The sequence below is a fragment of the Falco biarmicus genome, chromosome 2 (genome assembly GCF_023638135.1).
Source record: "Falco biarmicus isolate bFalBia1 chromosome 2, bFalBia1.pri, whole genome shotgun sequence".
NCBI lineage: Eukaryota > Metazoa > Chordata > Aves > Falconiformes > Falconidae > Falco > Falco biarmicus.
In genome coordinates this window covers 80082998-80108215 of record NC_079289.1, presented here as the reverse complement: position 1 = coordinate 80108215, position 25218 = coordinate 80082998, and the positions used below count along the sequence as shown (strand labels likewise).

General features: G+C 39.3%; 1 protein-coding gene across 4 annotated transcripts in view; it reads right to left on the bottom strand.

Moving 5' to 3' along the window:
- PKNOX1 (PBX/knotted 1 homeobox 1) overlaps nucleotides 1-24818 on the bottom strand; it is a 51013-nt gene extending 26195 nt beyond the window's left edge. For 2 of the 4 annotated variants that reach the window (XM_056327292.1, XM_056327296.1), the window contains exons 1-5: nucleotides 24671-24818; nucleotides 13151-13233; nucleotides 8539-8640; nucleotides 5758-5885; nucleotides 4406-4577 (exon numbers count right to left, since the gene is read on the bottom strand). In XM_056327292.1, coding sequence (XP_056183267.1) covers nucleotides 4406-4577; nucleotides 5758-5885; nucleotides 8539-8589 — 351 coding nt within the window. In that variant the 5' untranslated portion in view covers nucleotides 8590-8640; nucleotides 13151-13233; nucleotides 24671-24818. Of the gene's footprint in view, nucleotides 1-4405; nucleotides 4578-5757; nucleotides 5886-8538; nucleotides 8641-13150; nucleotides 13234-13780; nucleotides 24213-24670 lie in introns of those variants that run through there. The other 2 variants (XM_056327295.1, XM_056327294.1) reach the window with 2 other exon arrangements.
- Nucleotides 24819-25218: the final 400 nt, after the last annotated feature.

The window sequence follows — 25218 nt, the reverse complement described above, 5'->3', positions numbered from 1 at the left end:
GGAGTTCAAATGCCAAAGATTTTTGATTTTGCAGTGTGGTTCTAGTTTAAGACAGTACTGACCTCAGTAGCCACAGAACACAAGATATGAACAGTTACTTCCTCATCCATCTCAAGCAAAATCAGCCAGATTTGTGCAGGCCATCAACAAAGTGAATACCACATAAACCAAAAGACTTTTGTCACCACTTAAGTCACAAACAGGTCAATCAGCAGGAAGGACTATTTGAACACAGCAAACCCATCTACAACCAAAGCAAGCTAGACCTGAGGGAATGCTTGTGTACAACCAAAAGCATGTTAAATAGGCCAAGGCATGCAGGATCTTTGGGAAATGGATCTCTGAAGGCTCACAGAAACCTTAGGATAGCTGAGGTTGGAAGAGACCTCTGGAGATTGTTTAATCCAACCTCCCTGCTCAAAGCAAGGTCAACTAGGGCAGGTTACTCAGGGCCACTTCCAGTTGGGTTTTGACTGTCTCCAAGGATGGAGACTCCACAACCTCTCTGGGCCACCTGCTCCAGTATTCAATCACCCTTACAGTAAAAATGAGTGGGCAGGGAGGTGTCCCTATGCTTTAATGGAACTTCCCTGTTTCAATTTAAATCTGCTTCCTCTTGCCCTTCCACTGGACACCACTGAGAAGAGTCAGAGAGTCTGTCTTCTTTATTCCATCATTAGGTATTTAGATACATCGATAATATCCTCCCCCCCCCCAAACCACCACTGCTGCAGGCTAAGCAGTCCCAGCTCGCTGAGCCTCTCTTCGTATGACAGATGCTCTAGTGCCTTAATCAACTTTTTGGTCCTTTGCTGGCTTCACTCCAGTATGTAGGTGTCTAGTAGTGGGAAGCTCAGAACCATACCCAGCATTCCAGATGTGTCTCACCAGTACCAAGCAGAGGGAGAGGATCACACCCCTTGACCTGGTGACAATGTTCCTCCTAACACAGCCCAAGTATGTAGAACTTCTTTGCTGCAAGGATGAACTGCTGTCTCGTATTTGGCTTGACTCCACCGACATTGCCAGATCCTTTTCTGCAAGCCTGCTTTCCAGCTGGTTGGGCCCCGGAGTGTACTAGTGCATGAGGTTATTCCTCCCAAGGTACAGGACTATGGCATTTCCCTTTGTTGAACGCCATGAGATCCCCATTTGCCAGCTTCTCCAAATACAACAATAACTCAACAGTGGCATAGTGATATGGTCATCACCCACTCACTCCTAGTTAAGCAAGATCTGCAAACTTGCTGAGGTTATTGCTCTGTCCCATCGTCAATGTCATTAATAAGATGTTAAACCAGTGTTTGTTCTAGTATCAGTCCCTGGAGTAAACTGCTTATGAGTAGCCATCAGCTGGGCTTCATGCTGCTGACTGCAACCCTTTGAGCCCAGAAGTTCACCTAGTTTTCAGTCCATCTCACTGTTCATTTGTCTAGTCCATATTTTATCAGTTTCTCTATAAGAACATTATAGTAGACAATGTCAAAAGCCTTACTAAAGTCAAGATAAACCACATCCATTGCTCCTTCCTCAACCACTGAATCAGAACTACAACATTCCAACGATTAGATTTCAGATATGTTTCTGAAAACAAAGGACTGGGAGTTGAACTATAAGGGAAAAGTGTATTTTCATTGAAATCAGAGTTACAAATGAAGAAATTAATCTGAGGCTTAGCAAGTCATCAGACCTGCTTCATGCAGAACAGAACTAACTCTCATTTTTTGAGTAAAGCATTGGAGACAAGTATATTCAAAAAAGTCTTTGAAGAGCGAGCCATGGAAAAATTTATTGGTGTCTTCAAATTCACAGCTAATGCACAAGCAGCACTCTGGAGATGTCACTCGATAGCAGTAACAAAATCCCAAACGTATTACAGAGTTAAAGAGATAAAGAAAGAAGCAATTAAAAAATTATAAGCACTCCTGGTAGTCAACTTTCTAGGTACTTGGGTCAAACCACAAGATCCTGAAGCTGGGAAGTTTTTGGGTGAATTCTTTGTGTAATTCATTCTTTAACAACCAAAAGGTGTAAGATTTTGTACATATGCAAATTAGCATCCATGATGAATTGCAGTTTTTAGCCTGCATTTAGACCTGCTCAGAAACTAATAGCTCTTTAGAGTATTTATCTCCTTTTCCCTTGACATTACACTCCCCCCCAAATTTGCCCGAATGCTTTCCTGTTCAAGAAAGATCTAAAATTATGGTACCAGTGGCCCTCAGTCTTCAAGAATTACTGCAGCCCAACAGAACCAACATAACTTTTCACAGACAAACCATCTCATTATAACTGTGCTGAAGTACATATCTCTGCTTACAAAGGTAAGACAATCATTATATTGAGCTACAAGTATAAATGTATTATTACACCACTCACATTTCAAATAAAAAAAAAATATTTAAAAAGCAAAGCACCCCACACACCACTGCTGCTCACACTGGGTCAGTAACTAAAGAAGGTAATTATTGTTCATTTTTTCCCCTCCTGCTTTTATTTTTCTTCTTTTGTAGTATATTTTTAATTTCTACAGCAACAACAGTCATTCTACAGGTCTTATTCATGGAACTGTTTTAGTAGGTATGTCAATGCTTCTTTCTACTTAGAAAACCAAGTCACTGTCTGTATCAATAAATATTTCTCAGGTGAGCTGCATCAAAATTTGCCCACACAAATATGATGATTAAGATATTGAGATTTTGGGGGTTCAACTCTGTTCTAGCTGTAACTTTGGTCAAAGTACCCAACACCTGTTCTTCAGTTCTTCATTTATAAACTGAGAATCTTTACACTAATACTGAGAGTATCATTATGTATCATGTTACGCATCCTCCTTTAGCTGATTTTCCATCGTTCTGAAGGGCACTGTTTTGGGTCACCTTCTAACACAAAAACCCTTTTTTGAGCCTTAAAATGTTTCCAAACTGAAAATGAAATCTTCTGTAAGACAAACAGCTCCATATCCAAAGCTGTAAGAGACCTTTTGGAAAGCAGGCGGATTAGTTCAAAGTGAATTATGTTAACTTGATCCATCCTTCAAGAAGATTTAATCTAAGATGTCTTTATATTTACATAAATGTATTAAGATACTTCTGTCCTGGTCACTGTAACCTACAGGTAAAAGGATATAACAAGTAGCCAAGAAAGTAACTTTTTACACCTCTTTAGCTAAAACTGTAAAAGCTTGTCTCATTCTAGAACAGACTGTCTTCTACCTTCTTTACTCTCACACTGGTCTAATTATACATACAGACTCTTGTAGCTTTATTTTTCATGACACTGTTTAAATACTATCTTCTCAGAACTTAAGTACACTAATGATTGGTCATAAAGTGTTTAGAAAGAAATCAAGTTACACAAAATGACTATTTGGTCTGATTGCAAAAGCAGGCAAAATTGACCTCTTTTTTGCTGTAGTACGTGCCCCTCCTAACACACTGCTCACTGCAACACTCCTGCCAATTCTAAACAGCATCTCAGACTTATTTCTTGTTTAAGTGTTGGTTTAGGTTAAGAGTTTTTGCCAGGTACATCATCTTAGCCTCCCACAAGGATACTGTTTGCCCACATAAGTCTTTCTAGCTATCAGCTTTAAAACATAACCATTTCTGTTGTTCACAATCTCTCATCAATTTAGTTCTGTTTGTAAACGTCCATATTTTAAATAGCCTTTTCTTCTACAAGGTAAACTCAAGGAAAAAGACTTGTTTTATTACACAGTCCCCTTAAAGGAACAGGTTTTTAAAAGAGTTAAACAAAACACGACCTCTATAATTCTAACACTCTTGAATATGATAACATCTAGTTGCAACATGACTCAAAAGAGAGGAAAGCAGGCATTAGATACTAGTATGCCAAGAGAGGTATTCTCTATAGATGAGATTCAAGAGAGACTGAAGCACTGGGGGACACAGGAGGAACTTTCAGAAAGTCCTAAAGGAGACAATGACACATAAGAAAAAATTTGTAGATGTTGAAGAGTTTCTAAAGCTCGTCTTAAAACAGCCCTTCACTCACACCAAGTAGATGAACCCTGATTAAAAAACACAGCTGGAAAAGATTTACATCGAATACATGTTTTGGATAAATTGATTTTTAAGTTAACACTCCAAAACTGATTTGCAGTCAACCTGGCTATGGCAAACATACGTTTCTGTTCATCTCTAATACACTGATCTCAGCCAGTTTAGAATAGGAGACAACTGTGAAGGGCTCAATGTAAGTTTAAAGATAAGAGGGCAAAAAAGGGGTCAGAAAAAAAGTGTTTCTCAGCATTAACATAAAAAAAGAATCTCTTATAGGAAGAAAAATGTGAGGAGAAACTATATGCACCAGTTGAGATCAGAATTTAGAGGTGGCAAATGTGACGATTGTTTCAGAAATAAAAGAAACAGCTTATACTTACCAAATTATCAGTTTCTGGATCTTCACAGAAAAAGGGTTTTCCTTCTTTCTCCTGCTTCCTTACAAAATTTTCAATATCTACATCAAAACTGGCAGAAGTTGTGCCTTCTGAGCCTTGTGTAGATTGTTCACATTTTTCAAATAATAGTGCTAACAAGGGAAATAGTGGGTGCCTAGAATAAAAGTTAAAATAAGTAAATATTTTCACGTATTACACATTGTACACCACTGAAAAGTAAAACATCTAGCTAATGTAAGGTTAACAGTTGCTCATGTAAGAAAGAGATAAATCTTGGAAGAGACTGAATATAACACCACTGGCTACAGCAAAAGATGAAAGTTTGGGGTTGTTTTCATTTTGATCTACCACACAACCTAGAGGCAAGTAAAACATTAAATATGCATATTTAAATAAAGAGAATAATCACAATCTACAAAGCTATGGCATACTATTTCATTCAATGTCATTGAGTGGCAAGAGATACATCAATACAGTGCATTAGGAATGAGGATTAGGATTTACAAATAGGATGAATGCAGATCTAAATTATGAAGAATAAATTATTTTTATCAGACTTTATTTCAATGTGGGTCATGTTTATACATCACAAAACTTTACAGAACTGAGAATAGTATCCAGACTGTACTCAGAGGCCTCCTATGAAATCATGCTCAGAGCAGAAGATGAATTTGTTAGCACAAGTCTGCAAATGAGTGGATACATCCTTTTGGGTTTGGTTTGGGGTTTTTTTGGGGGTTGGGTTGGGTTGTTTGTTTTTTGTTTTTTTACCTGCAAACTCATAATAATTATGTATTTACAAAGCACTTAAAGTGAAAGAACACTTAACCTCATAAAAACTGAGCATACTGCTCAGCAAAGCACTTAACACTAGAAAAACCTCAAATGAGTATGTTTATACATCAACATTTAATCCAGTTTGAGCTAATTACTGGGCAATAGATTGTTATCCCTAAAGAAAAGGGAGTAAAGATCAACCTAATTACAATAAAAATAAAATCTCACATTAAAGATAAAAACTGCAGTATAACAAATAGTGACCATAGTTCAACAGTCTGAGTAGCTTGCTAAATTTCACTTCTGCTTTAAAGGCAGTCCCGCTTAGAACATTCTTTAAAACTATGCTGAAACTGAAGAATCCCACAATAAAGGGAAGTGTTTTTTTCTTGGCTGAAGACTAACAGTGAAACTAATTTGATCTCATTCTATCCCTGCAAGCTACTAAGACAGTTAGCCAAGAGATCATTTGATTTTAGGCTACTTATTATTAATGAAAAAAATATAAAATCCTCTATTCTTTACCCTTCAAAGACAGAACACAAGTCCATTACTACCTGTAAATGGCTTGTTTGTCTGCATCCATTGGAGTTTGAGATTCTACAGGGGCAGGACTCACTCCTTCTGCATCAGTTTCAGAGCAGCTGGGATCTTGTTCAGTTTTTAACTCTGTTACTACTTGCATCTGTAGAAAAAGATAAGTAAATCTGTATGCTTGATGTAAAATAAGCGTACTGTTTTCCAATGAAACAGCAATGGAAAGGGCTACTAAATTGCCAGAAAGTTGGTATGACGTAGCAGTTACCCAAAAAGCCAGAGCAGTTACAAAACCCCTTTTTTAATCCTTGACACTTTTTAATGGGTAATGTAAAGGTCACTTCAAGTTTCAGCACTCAGCTGTAAAATGGGAATGACAAATATTAGTAAATTCTTAAAGCATTTTGTCTCTGAATTTTTGGAATATGCTACAGTACATTGCTCCAAAAAAAAAATATGGGGATGTCTGCAGAAAAATCCTTTAGGATGAAAATAGAAAGGAAAGTTTCTAGTCATAAGTTCTCTTATTTCTTACTGTACATTTTATTGGGATACTGAACAAAAGGGATCCTGAAGTTTTTCTTGCCCATTGAAACATGCATTTTCTTAGAAAGAATTGAAATATTCTATGTCCTTCCAATCTTTGAGTTATCAGGTGCATAACCTCCCCTGACCTTTACCACTCAAATTTATGTATTGTAATAACCAATTATTTCAGGAATGTTGACCTATTGGAGAAAAGAGCAGTAACTGCTTCTACAAATCCATTTAACCCAGTTTCACAACCTGCCACTGCTGGAGAAACACCACGGAGACACAGCTTCTACTGAACACCTCCTAAACTGCACTAGGTGGCTGGTAATGCCTTTGAGGTGCTTTGAAGGTGTCAAATGTGGTTGTCCCATCACCTCCAGCTAAATCTCTTTTCTTAAAGGAACCTGACCTGTGAAAGTCAGTTTCCACCCCCCAACCCAAACTTCTTTGTCTTCTCTCCTTTGACCACTAGGAACCATCTGTAAGAAGACAAGAAATTACTGCAATCTTTCTTTTCTATTTTAAACCTAACGACATCTATCTTGACTAGAGGACAGACATTGTTCTAGATATCACCAGGCAGCCAGAACTGACACCTCCAGAAAGGAAGTGTACAGAATGCAATCCTCTGCCCTCTTTTCCTGTGAGATGTACGTATCACGTCACTCACAGAAAACCTCCAAGAAGAAAGCTGGCTTCCAGAAACTAGTAGAGAACCTGACTCCGAGAGAATGTAATCTATTTTCACACAACAGTAGCAAATTAATTTATACTATTCTGAACAAGAAGTCTGGGATAACTGAAAGGTTTGTGCTCTATTACTTGTCGGGCCATCTCCTAAGCAAAATCAGAAGCTGAGAAAATGCCAGCGTATCCTACCCAACAGAGCAGTCTGCCTTGCAAAAGCTTCCTCAGCAAGCACAGATGATTTTTAAAACAGAGTGTTTGCAGAAAAGATGCAACTAATGGACTCGCCGTGGCTAAGGACAAGAAGGCGGAGCAAAATAAAAAGAGGATGACTCATACAATTGATTATAAATGTTGAGCTACACATCTGCAGAGTCTGAAGGGAGAGAGAATGTTCAGTTAGGGCTCTATCTCACTAGGAGGAGAAAACAGCTCACTTAAAACTGCAAACTACTTTCTGTGGGCCATTTCCAAACTACAAAAGCTACAAGATGCCAAATGACCTATCTTGGTCACCGAGAGGTTAAAATACAAAATAGAAAGAAAAGGCTCTCTCCCACTCTGTTCTTTACAAAAACATGTATTACTTTCACTGATGTGTCATAGGATGGCATGTATTTGCTGGGGGTATATAGTAAAAGATCTAAGGTAGGTAAGAGGACACAGAGAAATTAAGATTTGCAATAAAAGAAGCAAACAACAACAAAAATCAATAATCCCAGATTGCATTCAGATACACATCTTCTAAGAGATGGGAAAAGTTGCTGGTTTTCTTCTGACTGTTCGCCACTGTTGCCATCTGCTGACAGAAGTACTTGTTTTTACTGCTTAGGGCTGACACATAGTAATGTAAAAATGTGTCTTCAGAGTACAGGCCACTGCATGACTTGTCTCCAGTTAATTTATTTTAATTTAGCAATTCAAATTGTTGCAATATACAGCCTGTTGTACATAAAAGAAACATCATGACCAGACATATCTCAGTATTTTTCATTATTCTAGCTGTTAACAGAAATAAGAAACTGGAATCCCACTGACCAGCTTTGAAATTAGTAATTCTAATCAATAAACTCGTTAAAATTAATTCAAGTGTTTTAACCAGTTTTCAGCCTGCAGCATAATTGCATCAACTTATATGTTGTCAAAGTAGCATATAATTCTAGATAACTTGATTTATCCTTCACTTAAGCAAGACCAGCAAGTCTATGACTGCATAAACATCATCTGCCTACTGTAACTGCAAGCACATAAGAACACAGACACATCATATACACAAAATATTACAGATATCCATTTGACTTTCCTAAAAATAGGAACATTACAGCACACAAATCACCTAGAGCAGATTCAGAAGAAAATCCCTTACCTAACCATTGTTGCACAAGTTCAGCAAAGTCATGCTAAGTCTTTAATAAGTATCTAAGTATTAAAGAATAGCAGCCTATCACTTTAAAGATTTTGGTTTACAAACAAGAACAGATAGTTAAACAATGACAAAGCAGACTTTAAGGAAAAAAAACACTACCTTTTTTTCTCTTGCTAACTGTATTTAGTTTGTAGAGAAAGAAAACCACACCCACCTGTTGTCCATCTTGATAGTTGTCTATACTTAATGTCTGTGTTGCCATCATGGTTAATAAAACGTTAATTATGTCAAATCATCATAAGTATGAACAAATATTCTTAAAAAAAAAAAAAGTCAGTTACAAAAGTGACCACTTAGAATTCAGTTGTAAAAGATTAAGATTTATGTATACCTCCCCTTGTAAAAAAAAATCAGCAAGTTTACTGACAATGGTAGTTACATACGTATTCTCAGAAAAAAAGTTGGAAAACACAACCGATTTCATCAGCAAAAAAATCATTGTATCATTTTGTATTTTAAATTTAAATTTTTCGTAAGAAGTTGAGGTTCTTTTACATGCATAAACTTCAAATAAACTTTAGCATTTATTTTTGCACTACTTATTCTAAGGTAATACATAAAATCTAGAAACAAGCAAAGATTTATCTTTCTGTTTTGAAAAGTCATTGCTATAACTCAAATAACAGTAGTTTACAACTAATGACCCAAATGTAAAAATTGTTAAGGAATTCCTCATCTCTTATGAGTATGAATCCCATATTGTAAAGTAATGGCCTGAAATTACTTTTAGAAATCAAATATTCAAATCACTTCTGACATCAGGAATCTACAGTCCAACTCATTAAGGCTCAACAAAGAATGGAACAATATCTAGCAACTGTTAAACAACTAGGCCTATGTGAATATATAGTTTCAAAAGCAACCTAAGAATTCACAAGTCTCATTTTCATAGACGTTCTATACTTTGGGAAATAATAATGTTAATTGGATTTATAATACAAGTAAATTTATGTATGTTATTCCCTCTAAGCATTAGCTGGAGCTTGGTGCCCAGATGAGTTCAGCATTTTTTTTTTTTAAAGTTAGACATTCAGCGATTTAAAAAAAAAAGTAGCATAATATCAACACCAGATAGTTTTTCCATCAAATTACTAATTCATGTTTCATTTTCTTGTCAGATTAGCAGCCATTATAACTGAAATCACACAAATCATTAAGCTATTACCATTAAAAACTACCACAAAACTCAATTTTCCTTGACACATAGGAATCCTAATTTTTAACGACTATAAAAATACTAATATTAGAAAAGAAGATAGAGCTCAAGTCTTGAAAAAGATTACATCCAGGTATTAATTCCAGCTTTTCTGCTTTCTTCCACTTAGGTCAATATCAAACAACCAAGTTTTAGAATTTTTATTGGTTTAAGTTCTGAAACAGAGCCTTTTTTCTTTGTAATGTGTTCAACCACTACACATTTTTTCAGCTATTTTTAAATCGTCTCTTCACCATTGCATACTGCTACAGTATATGACCATTTTGAAGAGCAATTTTTACATTTCTGGATATTTTCCCCTACAGATTATAACAGTCTCGAGTACATGTCTAATTTAGGAAAAACAGGATACATTTCAAGATTCCCTTCATTGTTTACTTAACAGCTTCAGGCATAGAGACAAACTTCAGGCCTTACTTTGCATCAGGTTCTACTCAAAGTACGATTCCTAAACATTACTGCATTATTTATTTTTTTTTCCAGTTTTAAAGACCAAAGTAGTTCACCAGGATGACATAAGCATGACTTCACTTACAAACTAGGTTACTGACTTTCACTCACTCGTGCTTAAATGGAGCTGTTACTCTTAGGGAATCTGTGCCATTTTATGCACGCAAAAGCATCTTGGGAACCACAAATATGAGCAGACAGAGCAGATCTTGGTTCTGGCATTGGGTCATGTGCTTGCAGAGCTGAACAAGCTTCTATTTGTAGACAACATGCACATATCATCTTAAGTAGCTTGTGGAATACTAGCTAAAAGGTATGCTACAGTTTGGGGACTCCTATGATGAAGTGTATTTTTCTTAAGAATACAATTTACAGAGGAAAAGAGTAAAAACTGCATTTAGAGGTTGTCTAATAGCTTTAATGAATGTATTTTCTGGTTCTAGCTTGTCTAGCTGTCTTTATAAAATCAGTATCTCTTTCTTTGAAACCCCAAATACATTATTGATTTCCCCACCAAAATAAAAAAAAAAAGGAACGACATAATGCACTCACCAATAGGAGTGCTTAGTTTTTAATTTATTTTTTTTTAAAGTTGTGAATCATTTAACGTTAAAATTAAAACAGCATTTACTACAATAACAAAGTGAGATATCTTTCAAAATACTTTAAGGGGACACATTTTAAAACACCAGCGAGGGCATTAGTGTCTTTCAGTATTTAGAGTGAACAGGCACATACAAAATGCTGCTTTTCTTCCTTCTCAAAAGACACGCATCTAATTTCTGACCATGATATCCGAAGCACAGACCAGGCTACCCTCAAAATAAAAGCATAACAGTTGAACAGATTAACAAAGAAAGAGTAAACACTATTTAATCTTTTAGAGGCTGAAGAAGTTCCTCACAAAATGCTGTTAAAATAAATTGTTTAGCTGTGGGATAAAGATGAAGTTCTCAGCAAGAAGTGAGGAAATAAGAGGTAAAACAGTCACATAAAAAGAAGAATGCTTTACAGTTAGCAAGGATGCAAGATCATATTAGTGACACAAAGAACAACATGGAGAGGGAAGCAACAGAGATAACACATGTAAACTGGTAAAGACAATAGGATATGGCAAGAATTTCTGAAGAATCGGACAAGCTGGACCAACCCTTCCTTCCAGATTTCCATAAAGAAGAGCCATTCCACATCTAAATCCCTCAGGCCCCACTAAGGAAGAAAGAGGTGCACAGCTTTGAGCTAGATCCATAGATTATTTCATCAAGAAGGACTTTTGCCCTATTCTCTCCCAGGGGAACAGCTGGAAAGAATTCTACATGGGTGTATCATTTATTTCCCGTAAGAGCTTCCCCTCTGACTTATAATTACAGTAGAAGAAGATTAAGCTATTAGGCAAGATAGCAACTGATGAGATTTAGTGAAGACAACTATTGCAAATCAAGAAGAACAAATTGAGCTAATCACACACTTAAATTGAGGCAATTAACTGAGGAATTACTTTGGTTCACTAAAGAGAAACATCTCCTCATTACACAGTAGTGGTAAGAAACAAACTATGTTAAACTTTAAGAAAAATAACTGAAAAGGTATTTACACATTTGGCTTTTATAACCTAATTTAGGGTAAAGCATCCAGTTCTAGTTAGCAGATACACAGCCTAAGCAGATGTTCATTCTGCAAACAATGCTAGATGAAGCTGGTATCGCTCCCAGATGTTTACCACTGCCACCCTGCCAGAGCTAATTACTTCCACAGCTCTACCACTGAGCTCACAGAACACGCAAATGATTTCTCATCCTTTTTACATTAAGTCAGTTAGGCTAGTTCAACCCACTGTTAAAGGTGGCTATGATGTAAACCAGCTGACTTTGTCTTAAGTACACTGCTGTGCACTCATACAATCCCAGCTCTCGGTTGACCTATTAGCATGGTAATTTCTGGCTCATATGTGGTGATTATCAACTCACAGCAGGACCATCTTTAACCAGCACAGCTATACCCAACACTATATGACCTAAGGTATCTGAAACAAGCATACGAACCTATGACTTTTGGACAACTTAGCTTTAAAAATGCCAATTAATCTTTGTTAAAGAAACTGAGAGTAGAAGGAAAACTGTGCATTTGTGTTACATTCAAAGAGTTACAAGTAACAAAAATAAGCTGGGGGTGAGAGAGTCAGCCAGTCTGCTTCATGCAGAACAGAATTAACTCTCATTCTATTTATTTTGAAAACACAGTGTGAGGAAAACCCAAGGAAATGTTTAAGGTCATGTAAAGTGGAAGCTGATGCATGAACTGCAATCAGAAACTCCATTGATATTTGTGGTGAAAGGGAATTCATAGACGCATTGCATTCTGTAAAACAAAGCAAAAAGGAAAAAAACCTCAAGCCTTTAATAAAAATAAGTATGCAGGTAAAAAGTAGAGTAGAAAGGAAGCTAAATTAAGAGGAGTAATCATAATTAGAAATGTGGAGACTTTGTGCAAGGTAAGGAGCATCTAAGAGAATAGATTAAAGGTGAGCTGAAACTTGTACACAAAGTCATCAGTTAACACACATCACTCCTCACTTGCTCTACTTTTTCATAATTAAGAGCAAAGGGACCACCCAGTAACGTTAACATAGGGTGCAAGTAAGCTGTTGGAGTTCAGTAATATCACTTTTAACATATACAAGCTACAACAGATGTTTGTAAGAGATATAAATAGTTATGCTTCAGGCTATAAACTAACCACTAACTGTCTCAGGGTTGTGAAGAAACTACCCAACAGACTTGTTAACAAGTTCGTTCCTTCTAACTTTCCCCTACACACGTTCCTTTGAAGTCCTTCAGAGAGAAACCGACGATTGGCAGATTCAGCACGGCTATTTGTTCATTATTTAACTTCAGTCCTGGCACTTGCTCTATACAATATAGATTCTTATATTCACACACAAAGTTAAAAAGAAACAAAAAACAAAACGGCAAGCCTGTTTGATGCATAGAAAGCATCTAGAACTGGCTTCACTCTTCATCAAAATAGATGATGATATTTGCTTCCAGGGCACGCTGCTTTCTAAAGGAGGTAAAATACCGGCCATGAGAAAGCTGCTCACCCCTTTCCTTCAATGGGTTGAAGATGACATTATTTTGTTCCAGCAGAGTGATCCCACTGATGTACGATGTAGGGGACAGAAACCTAAAAACCAAGAGAAATATTCAGAAGGAGACAACAACAGAGAACATATTTCCTGAAACTAAATATGATTACAGAAGATGTTTTGCTTTATTATGTGGTCCCCTCCCCAAGTTTCAATAAACTGACAGGTTTTTCATGTTTTGCAATTTTTTTTTTTTATTTCTAATAATTTCTGATCATACCCACTATCCCATGCTATTACTTCAACTTTCTCGCATGTTATTCCATTCATTCTCCATTATTACCTTTGTCTTAACAGAAGACTACATTTGGACTGCTAACTCACTTGCTGTTCAACCTTCGTATTTTACACTCTGGCTCAGCGTCTGTCTGCTTAGACTAGACAAGACACATCCCAAAAACAAAACTACAAAATGCAAATAGGAATAACTCAGCAGTGTTGTAAAAATTAAGCATGAAACAAAAAACAAAACCAAAAAAAGGCTTTCACCTTTCTTCAAGTTTAACTCCTGCATAATCATGCTTTGAGTTTACCATAGAATGTATTCTAATTATGGGTACGATCAAGTAATCTGCTACATGATACAGACTATAGGAAAGGGCACCAGCCACTGTTAGGATCACATGTTCTGTGAAGACAGGTTCTCCTACAAGATTATTCAGCAATTTTAAAAAGCTTTCAAAAAATTACCACTTAAAATTACTTTAATTATATTTAATAGCACCTGTTTGATATATTAAAGCTATTTTAAAAGAGTAGTAATGACTGTGAAAGCAAAGTAGCAAAGATTGTGAAAATGTGTTTAGAACACACAACTGCTGAAAAGCATCTAAAAGCCTTCAAAACTATCTCGGGGCAAGTTCCAGACACTAATGTTGCACCAAAGGCCATCTGAAATGATACAATGGCTAAACACACAGATGCGATCTTGATTCAGATTATTTCTGTTTCTCACATAGACAAGGCTGGGAACTACATACCCAGTTTTGCCAACTGCGTAAGAACTGGAATGAAAGTAACTCCCAACATTTTTGAAAGTGAGATGAAGTTGGTATTTGGATTTTGAGAAGCAAAATTCATCCACACATACTGTAGAAATAATGTTTTTCAGACAAGTTCACAGAAAAAACCAAGATGCTAAGGGTTAGTCAATATAGATGCCACCTCGGTTCATGAAACCTGGCTCTAGAAGAGCAGGGAGAAGATACTCTGAGGAGTTATAAGGCAGTATAAGTTTCAGACATGGTTAGAGATTAAGTACTGAGCTAGAGGGGGTTTCAGTCCGAACTGATACGCCTGGTCTTGAAGCCTCAAGCGGAAGATGACATTAGACGTTCTTACCAGTTTCTCTTGAACTGTCAAAGACTTATGTCCCCAAAGAATGGGCTTCTCTCATTTTTGAAACTCAATTCTGTTCTGAGAAGACAGAGTACCCTCTTAGTCCCTTCTTCACACGCTATTTACCTTCCATATTTTTGGTATTCATTTTCACCCACCTCAACTTACTGGGCTACTTTGAAATAGAGAACTATTCACTATAGCAAGAGGACTTCTCACTGTAACATCTTCTGAATGGAGGTCAGATAAATTGGGATTATCTGTTCCTTGTCTCTTGCTCAGCCATAAAGGAGGACTACTTCACCATTGCAGGTCTAGAAAACTTGTTCCCTTCAATCAGAAACAACTGCAGCAAAGAACAGATTGTGCCACTGTGCCCGAACTGGTCAATCAAAAATATTTCATGTATGAAGAAGTAGCCCTTGCCTGCAAAGTCTTCAGCTAAAACTCTGGAAATAGGCAAGTTTCTAGACAGAATATGAGATACCAAGGGCAGAAAGAAAGAGGTACTGAAAAAAATGGCAGCCCAGGTGAAAGATGCTGCAGAGGAAAAGGTTTGGCTGAGAAGAAGCCAGAGGTCATTGCAGTCATATTGCCTTCTTCCATGAGATACTTGACAGCAATGAAGACTAGAGTCCAGCCTAAAACACACCAGACAAGAAAATGAGAGATCTGAGCTTGCATGTTATATCCTCTCACATGTGGGAGCAAGAACAAGGAGCAGATACACCTGTTAAAGGACAGAGACAACATCAAGGCACTATGGAGCCTAAACTTGGAATTGCTAGTGCCAATTTTTTCCTTTTATTTCTCTTGCAGACAAGTTTTAAAGTCATTTATCATAATAAAGATGCTTAACTATGAAACCAAAACCAAGAGCAGCTTGCTTTGTCAATTAAAAGGCATATCACCATTGAAGTTTTTTACTACGAAAATATGACCTTGCTCATTCAAGTGTAGAAGTACTCTCTTTTCAGTCATTCTCTCATTTTGCACATCAGCTAGTAAGAAACAAAGACCTGTGCATACATTCACATACGCAAATATTAGCCAACATTGAGATCAAAATATATTTGTCTAGATTTAAGTAACAATAATTAAGCAGTATGTATAGTACATATGACAACACGCTATCAGGGATTCATTCTACTTTTGCTGCAGCGGTTCTCTCTCCATCAACCTGCCTACAAAGAGACACTCAGTAAAATTAAGACAAACAAATCAATATGAAGTTGATGCATACAAGTTTATTAAAACTGCTCAATGAGAACATACTCTTCATTCACCAGCAAGGTGGCTTCCATTTCCTCTATCTTACATACTTACAAAATATAGTCATTATTTGGAAAATTATACTTTTAGAAAAACAATGTTACTATTCGGGAATATAATACCAGCCTCAGGGAGTTGTGCTACGTAGATACAGCTAAACAGTTATTAGACAACAGCTATGCTGTTGATTTCCCTGTGAGACAAGCCCTAAAAAGCCAAGAAACCAATTTTCAGCTGCAGTAAAATGAGATTTACTTTGTGTCACTTTTTTCCCTTTATCGTTTGGTGGTGCAATAAAGTTATTTCTATATTAATCATGATAAATATGAGATTACATTAAAAAACAAATGCATATTATACTTTAATAAACTGAAAACTAAAAATAAATTAGAATCCACCATTAAATTTCTTCAGAAATACGGGCTACACTAAAATCTATCATCCACCTTTCTTTGCCTGTAGGATTTTGAACATAGATACTATGTAACACTGACTTTACTCAGCAAGACCTCTCCAACATTACCGATTTGCTGTCCCATTAATCGTTCATAGCATCCTATTTTCATATAACCTCATTTCAGAATTTAACAAGCCATACAAAGTATTTATATCAGAGACTATATTCCAAGCACCACCACACAATGTCACACAGCATAACATATGACGAACCACCTCATGAAACAACTTGCATTACTTTAGCAATTCACTCTTTGTGTAAACTCTGTTTTCAGTATTTCAAAGTCGTTCCGGAAAATGCCCCATTTGCAGATACCAAATATGAAAAAAAGTGTTATAAAACCCCATACTGCTTCACAAGTTAAAATTGCATATGCAGTAACTGATAAAATGGATATTAAAGATGCATAAAATAATTTAAGTTTCTCAAGGCACAACAACAAAAGCAGAATTAAGGGCATCTGGGTCTTCTAAAGAACTTAATTTCCTTAATTCTGCATACACCCTTTGGGTTTACAGCAGCATATTTCTTGGGAAGCACACATAAACATGGTTCACATATCACCAACTTACCAAAGTGCTTAACAATAAGAAAGAGAAAGATGAGAAATCCTATCAAATCTAGTCATAAAATAATGTCGCCTCAGTATGCTAGGTATCTTGCCTCCAGGTAGCTCTTGGCATTGCAGAAGGAAATCCTCAGGTTGCTCTCCTACATTCTGCCAAATGAAAACTTCATTCTTCTAACTATTAAGAGATTCTCAAATTCAAGATAATTCCTGCAGCATCTCAGTTTCTCCTACCCATTTCACGCTGTAATTTGACCCTGCTTTATTAGCTCCATAAAGTAAGGAATTAAGAGGACTAAATAGAAACTTTGGTAAAAGGAAAATAAACTTTAGGGAAAGAAAGCCTCCCTTCTTTAATTGCTCCAAGACTCCCAAAGGATTAGGGTATGAGGGAGCAAAAATATTTCCCATTACTCCCTCATCCATCCCCAATATTCACATAGGAAATGAAGACTCCCTCAGTTTTTACATTTTTTCTGTATTCTTAACACTGCAAACAGGACTTTGTATGGTTCTCACTTGTGAATCCTAGCATACACATCATGAATCCTCACACGTATCTGCTTGTCACAGGACAGAGAAGTATTTTTTTCCCCCTCGGTATTTACCCAGAGTGCTGTCATCATAACAATGTAGACCCAAGATCAAGAAGGTAGTGTAGTATCTGCCTGGCTGCTATGGTGGTAAGAGGACTGCGTTAGAAAAGACTACCAAAACCACCTTACATACCAGAGGACGTATCAGCAATTCCATAGCTGGAACAAATTCTGGTACAACTTTCCTACTTAATGATATTTAACAACTTTTTAAAGCACAATTTTAAAATAATAACATACACACACCCCCAAAAAAACCAAATCCCTCCCCAAAACACCCAAACCAGCCCCCCGAAACAAACAAACAAGGACAGTGTTCCCCACATGGATGAAAAACAGGTCTGCATATGTGCTAAACCCAACTCCATTCCTTTGCCATTGAAGCCTGTGGAATATCTACGCAAGTATGTAGTGAATCTCTTGCTACTGGAGACACTCATTTTATCATATCCTTCTAGGCAAATTAAACCAAAGCAACAGGAAATCCTATTTTAATGATTTGAATCAGCACCCAATAAACCATGACTGAAATTGATCTTGTTTTGTGTTTATTCTTTGCAGTTTCATAAAGAAGACACAGAATAACCACCAATCTCAGTATGCCTTTATTGCTATTGAATACAATGTTAGCAAGCAGTTTATGTAAGCACACGTAACTTCTCTGACATTTTTATTAGAAAACCATAAAAGTTTCTAATGAGTCCTTCTATGAAAGACTGAATTCCTAATGCTGCTGAAGTACAGTTAAAGGATGAAGACGGTTTTTTTAACTAGTAACTCCATTTAAAATGCACTTAAGATGTTGAATGCATAAGAAAATCCCCTCTACACATTTTTGGCATTTAAACACTTCATGAAGATTAAGGTGTTCCATTGGCAATTATTTCATTTTTATGCCTCTACACAGTTTTAGCCTTAAAACACTTCATCAAGGTGCTCCATCATCAATTATTTAATTTTTATGTCCTTCATGATTTCAGAAATAATGAGCCTGTCAACGAACCAAGTGTTAACTTGGACTCACTGAATACACTAAAGTGACACAAAATCCTGGTCCTGCAACCCTCTGTGAAAATCCAGTTCCAACTGGTCAGTAACTTTTCCATAATCTTCTTCCCTCTTTTGACTGTAACATTTGGTTAAACAAGAACATCTTCGCTTTGCTACTAAGTGTAGGCCATAAAATGAACTGTAATTTTATTTTAAAAATGGTGATTAAATAAGAATTCTTCCTTTCCTGCTCCACTTCATGACAACTCTTTAGCAATGGTGGACCAGAAGCCATCAGTTCAACTAGTTTTTGCAAGTCAGACATGTTCTAGCCTCTTCTGTTCCTCCCACCAATGATCTTCATGTTCCCTTTCTTTTCTATCCATGTCCTTTCTGCTCTTCAGCCTCATACTACCCTTCCCCATTATTCCTTCCACACCCATGTACCGCTTCTCCTCCTTCTCAGTTCTTGCCCTCTCTTTTCCCCCCACTTCTGACCATGTGTCATTTTTGCTTTTCAGGTTCCTGGACCTGTATTGCCACCAAACTTCCATCTCTGTTCCCCACCTCTCCCCGAATACCAACCAGCCTTCACCCCTCCATGAGTACAGCTGCTGCCTATGCATTCTGGGGTTGGGGGAAACGCACAGATAAAGAAAGACTATTCAGGATTAAATCTACCCATCACCTACTGCAGTGGGATGCATCATGCTTAAATACTTGGTCCAGATGATGACTGCACAGTCAGGTGACATGCAAGGACCGACAGACAGGAAGATACCCAAGTTACATGGATTATTCAGGTAATTTAGTTAATAAATATTTGCCAAGTTACCATGCATGAACCAGATTGTCCAAAGTTTTATGTTTTGTTGAAGTTTCTCAAGGAACAGCTGTATGCTCCATCTGAATGCTTATGCTCTACAATGCTAAATTCTAGAACTGAAACATTGGTATGCTCTTAAATAAGGCAGACTAACAAGCATATCCCTTCCCCCCCTTAAATTAACATATTTACTTTCTCTTAAAGTAGTTTTCAAAATGCCAAGTCATTTTAGCTTAAAGTTTCCGGAATAACCCTGCTCAAACGTATTCATCATGGCAAATTTCAGTATGAGTAACAAATAAGCCACTGAAAACACTATCTCCAAACAAAAAATAGAATAACCAGGTCACCTTGCTCCTGGCATTGCTACTGTCATGGCCTGTAACCCATAAAAATGGGCTAGAACACATATAAATTAAGTGATCATAGACTGACCTTGGAGTTCAAGATCTTTAGTTATAAAAACATAAAACAGCACACACATTTTTGTTCCCCTGTTCTCTAGGCATGTTAAACATGTGTAAAGCTCCAATTCCCATTTCAAAATCGTCTCAGTTTCCTTTAAGTATTAAAGACTTGGCTTTCATTTTTCAGTAATAAGTATTATAATATCCTTTTCCCTTTGTTTTGTTCTCTATGTAATTTGAAAAATAGCTAAGCAGGATGTGAAGTATAGCCACATTTCCTAACTTCCTGTCCTCAAGAAAAAACACAGCCAGTTCCAAAAGCTCACAAATAAAATATTAATTGGAATTTGGTGGTTTAAAAAGAAAAAAATGGATCCCTCTTTTAGTAGCAGTAAGCTACCATATTCTACTTTTTTTGCCTGAATTTACTGTTAGCTGCAGAAGATCACAGAGATCCACAGGTATAGCAGGCTAAGGGGCAGTATGTGATTATCACAGTCAGTTAGCTCCCATTTTCAAAAATCACCGTTTGACTAAGCACTGAAATGGCCTTCCATTTAACAGCAAATACCTCTTTTACACACCTATGTAGAAAAAATGAGAGTATCATGGCCTGAAGTAGCTGCTATATTAAAAATAAACAAGTGTGTTCATATGAAGGATGATAAGCAAGCATGTGATGACAAGTAGATCTAAGTTTTATTTCCACTTCTAACATCAACTTCCTTTTTGTCTTTCAGTAACACACACGACTTTGGATCCTCAGGCTGCTGGCAGGGGAACCAAGTTACTGCCCTTTACCAACTTCATAAAAAGATGCTGCTCTGTAAACAAAGACTGGTGTTCCCAGATTCTCGGTGTCACTACTTTTATTTTCTACCCAGTTCCGTGTGATGATACCCGTGTACCACAGTTACAACATGGAACAATCTTACAGAGCAAAGTGAAGAACCTGCTAACAAATGTGAATACTTCAGCATTCCATTACCTCGGGGAGAGCAACAATGGTCTGGCTACAATACTTCAGTAACATCTGGCACCAAGTTAAGCAAAGAAAAGAACTCTACCAGCAGGTTTTTTCCTTGCTCTTGGAATCCTCTCGCTTAGAAGAGAAGTTGTTTTACATTTTGTACAATATTGAGCTGTGGTAAAATACACATCCCCACCCTGAGACTCACTTGTAAGCCTACAGACACTTTTAAACACTGAGAGTCAAGCAACCAGCTGCTGCAAAAGAGAAGTAACGTTTGTACCATTTCAAATTACACACCAAAAAACCCAATTCAGTCTTACTTACACCAAAATAAAATATTCAGCTGCTTTATTGTAAGCTTTCACATGTGTACCAGTTTTGCAGAGGTAACATTTGATTCCCAGACCACTACATAATATTCTGAAATACAGTTTGGACTACATCTTTCTTCACTCAGGACATTAACACAGCCATTAGAACAAGCAGCTCCACTATCGCAGTAGTGGCTATGTGGATCGTTCACCCCTGGCTGTTAGCACATGGCTTAAAAACATCAAGAGAGCTATTCTTTTCCAGGAAACTGAATTGCTCCTAAACACTTCTAAACTTGCTGTGGTAGGAATCAGAATTATGACGACTTTATTACAGCACTGCATTTACAGTACAGGAAAAGGTATGAGAAAAATACACTCGGAAAGCAAAATTCTGAAAAAGGAAGTACAGCTTCTAGAAGACACATCCATTTTATAAGACTGAAGTTTTCAGAATAAACACACGTATTGCACCCATTCTGAACTCCTTTCAGCTGCACTAATGGAAGACTGCAAGGATTTAGTTTTAAAATGTTATTTTATATCCAAAAGACAATCCGAAAAAAATCAAGGCTGTAACTTAAACTTTTTACACGCCAAAGTGAAATTTCCAAATATGAAATAAACCTAACCAACTGTAACAATAACATACACAAAATCTTAAGAATTCTGTTTTACTATTAGTACACAGGAAATGTTAATGACATAAATTCCAGTCCAGCAAAGCACTTGTACTACATGATAATAAGACCCACTTCAGGTATGAGAAAGGTATTAGTATTCACTTTAAGTAGAGAATACACATACACAGATAAAAAAAATGCACGCCCCAGAATCACTGGGGAGATCGATAAGAATGAACAGTATCAGTCGTCAAAGTCTCAGTGCAGCGCAATAGCCTCCACGCTGCCTATCTTTACCCTGCGAATGAAATAAATGCAGGTATGCCTTTCACTACTTAACTGAAGCTTACATTAAGAAAATATAGTGAAACCTACACTGAAGTTTTCCTATGGATACTTTGAACCTAAGATGACAAGAAAATACGTAAAGTGGCAACAGTCAACAGTAAAAACATACTATACACTTTGTAAGATAAACTGAAGATAAAACACACATTTTAAAAAAAATCCTAATTATTTGTTTTGGATAGATTAAAAATAATGTCATACCAAGAAGTGTGAGACTGTTTCTTCACACTGAATAAATGTGAAATATTTTGAGTTTTTTCCCCTCACAAGTTTTTGAAAACTTAAGTGTAATGATTATATATGGCTACACACAGACTCAGAAAAGGATAATTTGGCAATTTTATTTTACAGAGCAATTTAGAAAATGCACTCAAAATGCATTTGCTGTTGCTCGATTACTCTAGCAGTGACAGAGTCTGGAAATACATCAGAAGATTCCTGATACAATCACAACAGTTTGTTTCCTGGTTCAGTATAATCCATGAAATTGGTACATGCAGCTAACAGGCACTAACCAGATCTCATTCTTAAACAAGACTTCAGTGCTTACCCAGCTGCAAAAGCTATATTACTTTGACTGCACACATGTAACTAAAGGGATATAACCCCATAGCACAGGCAGACCATAAACAGTTTATATCCCACAGAGGAAAGGGACCTGTAAGTGTATCCATGGTATAGAAAATAGCAAGGTGCATAAATTTCTTAAGCTACAGTTGTTACAATTCCCCTAATCAAACAATCTGCACTGGTGAAACTTTGCCCAGCGCATGCTCTAGAATGAAATTACGAACAGTATCAGGAACCAACGATACATGCATATTTTTGTAAAGACTAAGAAAGAATCTTTTAGCTTTTTTATAACAGTATGATGAGACATTTAGCATACATTGAAAATGATCTACACGCTCCTGCTATCCTCCGTAAGATGCTGGCTCAAGCGTTTTCCACTATCCACAGATCAGAACATATTGTCCACACTCTCTATTCCTGTGATCTATTTAACGGAACGCACACATCATATTCCAACACGGGGCAAGGACAAAAACTGATCTTGCCTGGATAGCTCTTAACTGCATGTGACAAAACCAAAAAAAAAACAAACCCCAACACACTCAAAAAAATGAACAAACAAAAACCCCCAAAACCACCTTAAATCATTGTGTGGCATAAAAATTCACCTATAAGGGCATCATACCAGATCTAGAGTCTCATTCTCCCTCCCAAAACCACACTAGTGATCTAGTTAGACGTAACTGACAAAAAGGGGTCACAAACTGCAGCAGCAAATAAAAAAAATAAGAATACTGTGACTGTGTCTCTAAAGTTACACTGTATGTTCCCATTTAGGACAACAGAAAATATTTAAGAAATAATAAAAACAGGTAGTTACAAGCTATACAGAGAAGTATCACACAGGCGTGTTAACTACTTATGTTGTTAAGCAATGAACTCTGCGCCATACAGCTGGTGTTGTGGGAATGAGGGAAAGCCATCGACTACTCCAGGGAGACCCGGGACATGTGGCTAATTGAGGCAATATTTCAGGATAAAACCAGCACTTGATTTATTATTGTTTACACACATCATATGCAAGGCCTCTGGGCAATGTCAAGTTTCAGCTCCTAATTGCGGCTGTGTAAACACTCAGGAAGCCTCGGTCTAGGTGTCAAGAAGCCTCTACACATAACCAAGAGACAATGAGGTCACATCACAAAAAAAAAAAAACCAAAACAAAACAAAAACCAAAAAAGAGAGGAAGAAACCGCCTCACGCCAGAGCGGCGCACACCGCCCCAAGTGCCAGCCGCTGACAGAATCTGCTTTCTATGAACTGGAGGGGAGGCGGGGGGGCACAGCCCAAGGCGCGCCAGCCCCCGCGCTCCCGGGGGCCGGGCCGGGCTCCGCCGGAACGCGCCGCCACCGCCGCGGCCCCGGGGCCGGGGGTCACCACCCGTCCCGCCGGCACGGGGCCCGCGCGCGGCCAACTGACGCCGCCAGCCCCCTCCCCCCCCCCACGCCGCGGGCGCCGGGGCTGGGGCCGCACCCGGCCGGGCCTGGGCAGGTGCGGAGGGGAGGCAGCTGCCGCGGCGGTCTGATCCCCGCCACGGGCGAGGGCTCCTCGGGCTGGCTCGGGGTGGGCCGGGTCGACGGGGCCTGGCACGGCAGCGAGGGGAGGCGGGGGCGAGGGGGACCCCGGAGAGCCCCTGCCGGGCGCTCCGTTCAGCCTTGCCCTGCCCCCCTTCCCCCCCAAGGAACGCCTGCCAGCGCGGCGCTGGCCCTTTAAGTATCACGTCGCCTCCCCCCCCTCCTCCCGGCGCCCCCTCTCCCTCCTCCTCCTCCGCCTCCCCCCCCTCCGGCCGCCGCGTCTCCTCCGCGCGGCTCCGAGCAGCGGCCCGCGCTCCCTCTCGCCCCTTCCCTCCCCTCCCCTCCCCGCGCGCGGCGCCTGCGCGCCCCCGCCGGCGCGCGCCCACAAGAGACAACGGTTACATCGGCGGCCGTTCCAGAATTTTCCTCGCTCCCCCCCACCCTCCTCCCCTCCCCGCGCCTGTCCGCCACCGCCCCTAACCCCCCTCTGGGCGAGTTGCGGAGTGCGGGTGCCCCCTCCCCGCTGTTCCGCGTGCCGGGCTCGCCCCCCCCGCTCCTTCCCCAACCACCCCCCCGGTCTGGTGGTACGCCTGGGCCCGGCCGGCGGCGGCGGCGGCGGGCGCGCCGTGATGGATGGCTGGCTGGCTGGCTGGGAGCGGGTTTGAGTGACAGCGCTTACCTGGGTGCCAATCTTCGTCACACTGACAAGCGGCTGCAGCAATCGGGACCCGCACCGCCGCGACACGCGTCACCGCGCACACACGCACCTGGCCAATCGCCGGCCGCGCCGCCCGAGACGACACTACGCCGCGCATCACGCCTCATCAATATTCACCGCGGGGGGCGGGGCACGCGCCGGCGTAGGGAGGTGGCGCGCGGAAGCCCCGCCCCGCCGCTGTGGCGGCGGGGCGGGGCTTCCGCGCACCGCCTCCCTACGCGGGCACCTCCCGGCTCGCGCTCATGAATATGGACGAAGGAGGCGGGGAAACCCCAGCCAGCCCGGCCACGCCCCTCCCCTTGTCGAACGGGGTGGGGGGGAGATGAAACCACCTCCTCGCGGTGGCGGGGGGGGGGGGGCAGGAGGGAGATACCAAGTGACTCCTCCACGGGGGGAGGGGGTCGCCCTCTCCCCGGCAGTTTCCCGCCGTTTCTCCTCAGCCGGGGTCCGCTGCTTTCCCTGGGGCCGCCTCAGGGCTGGGGGGTGTTGGCCCGCCTGGCACGGCCCGG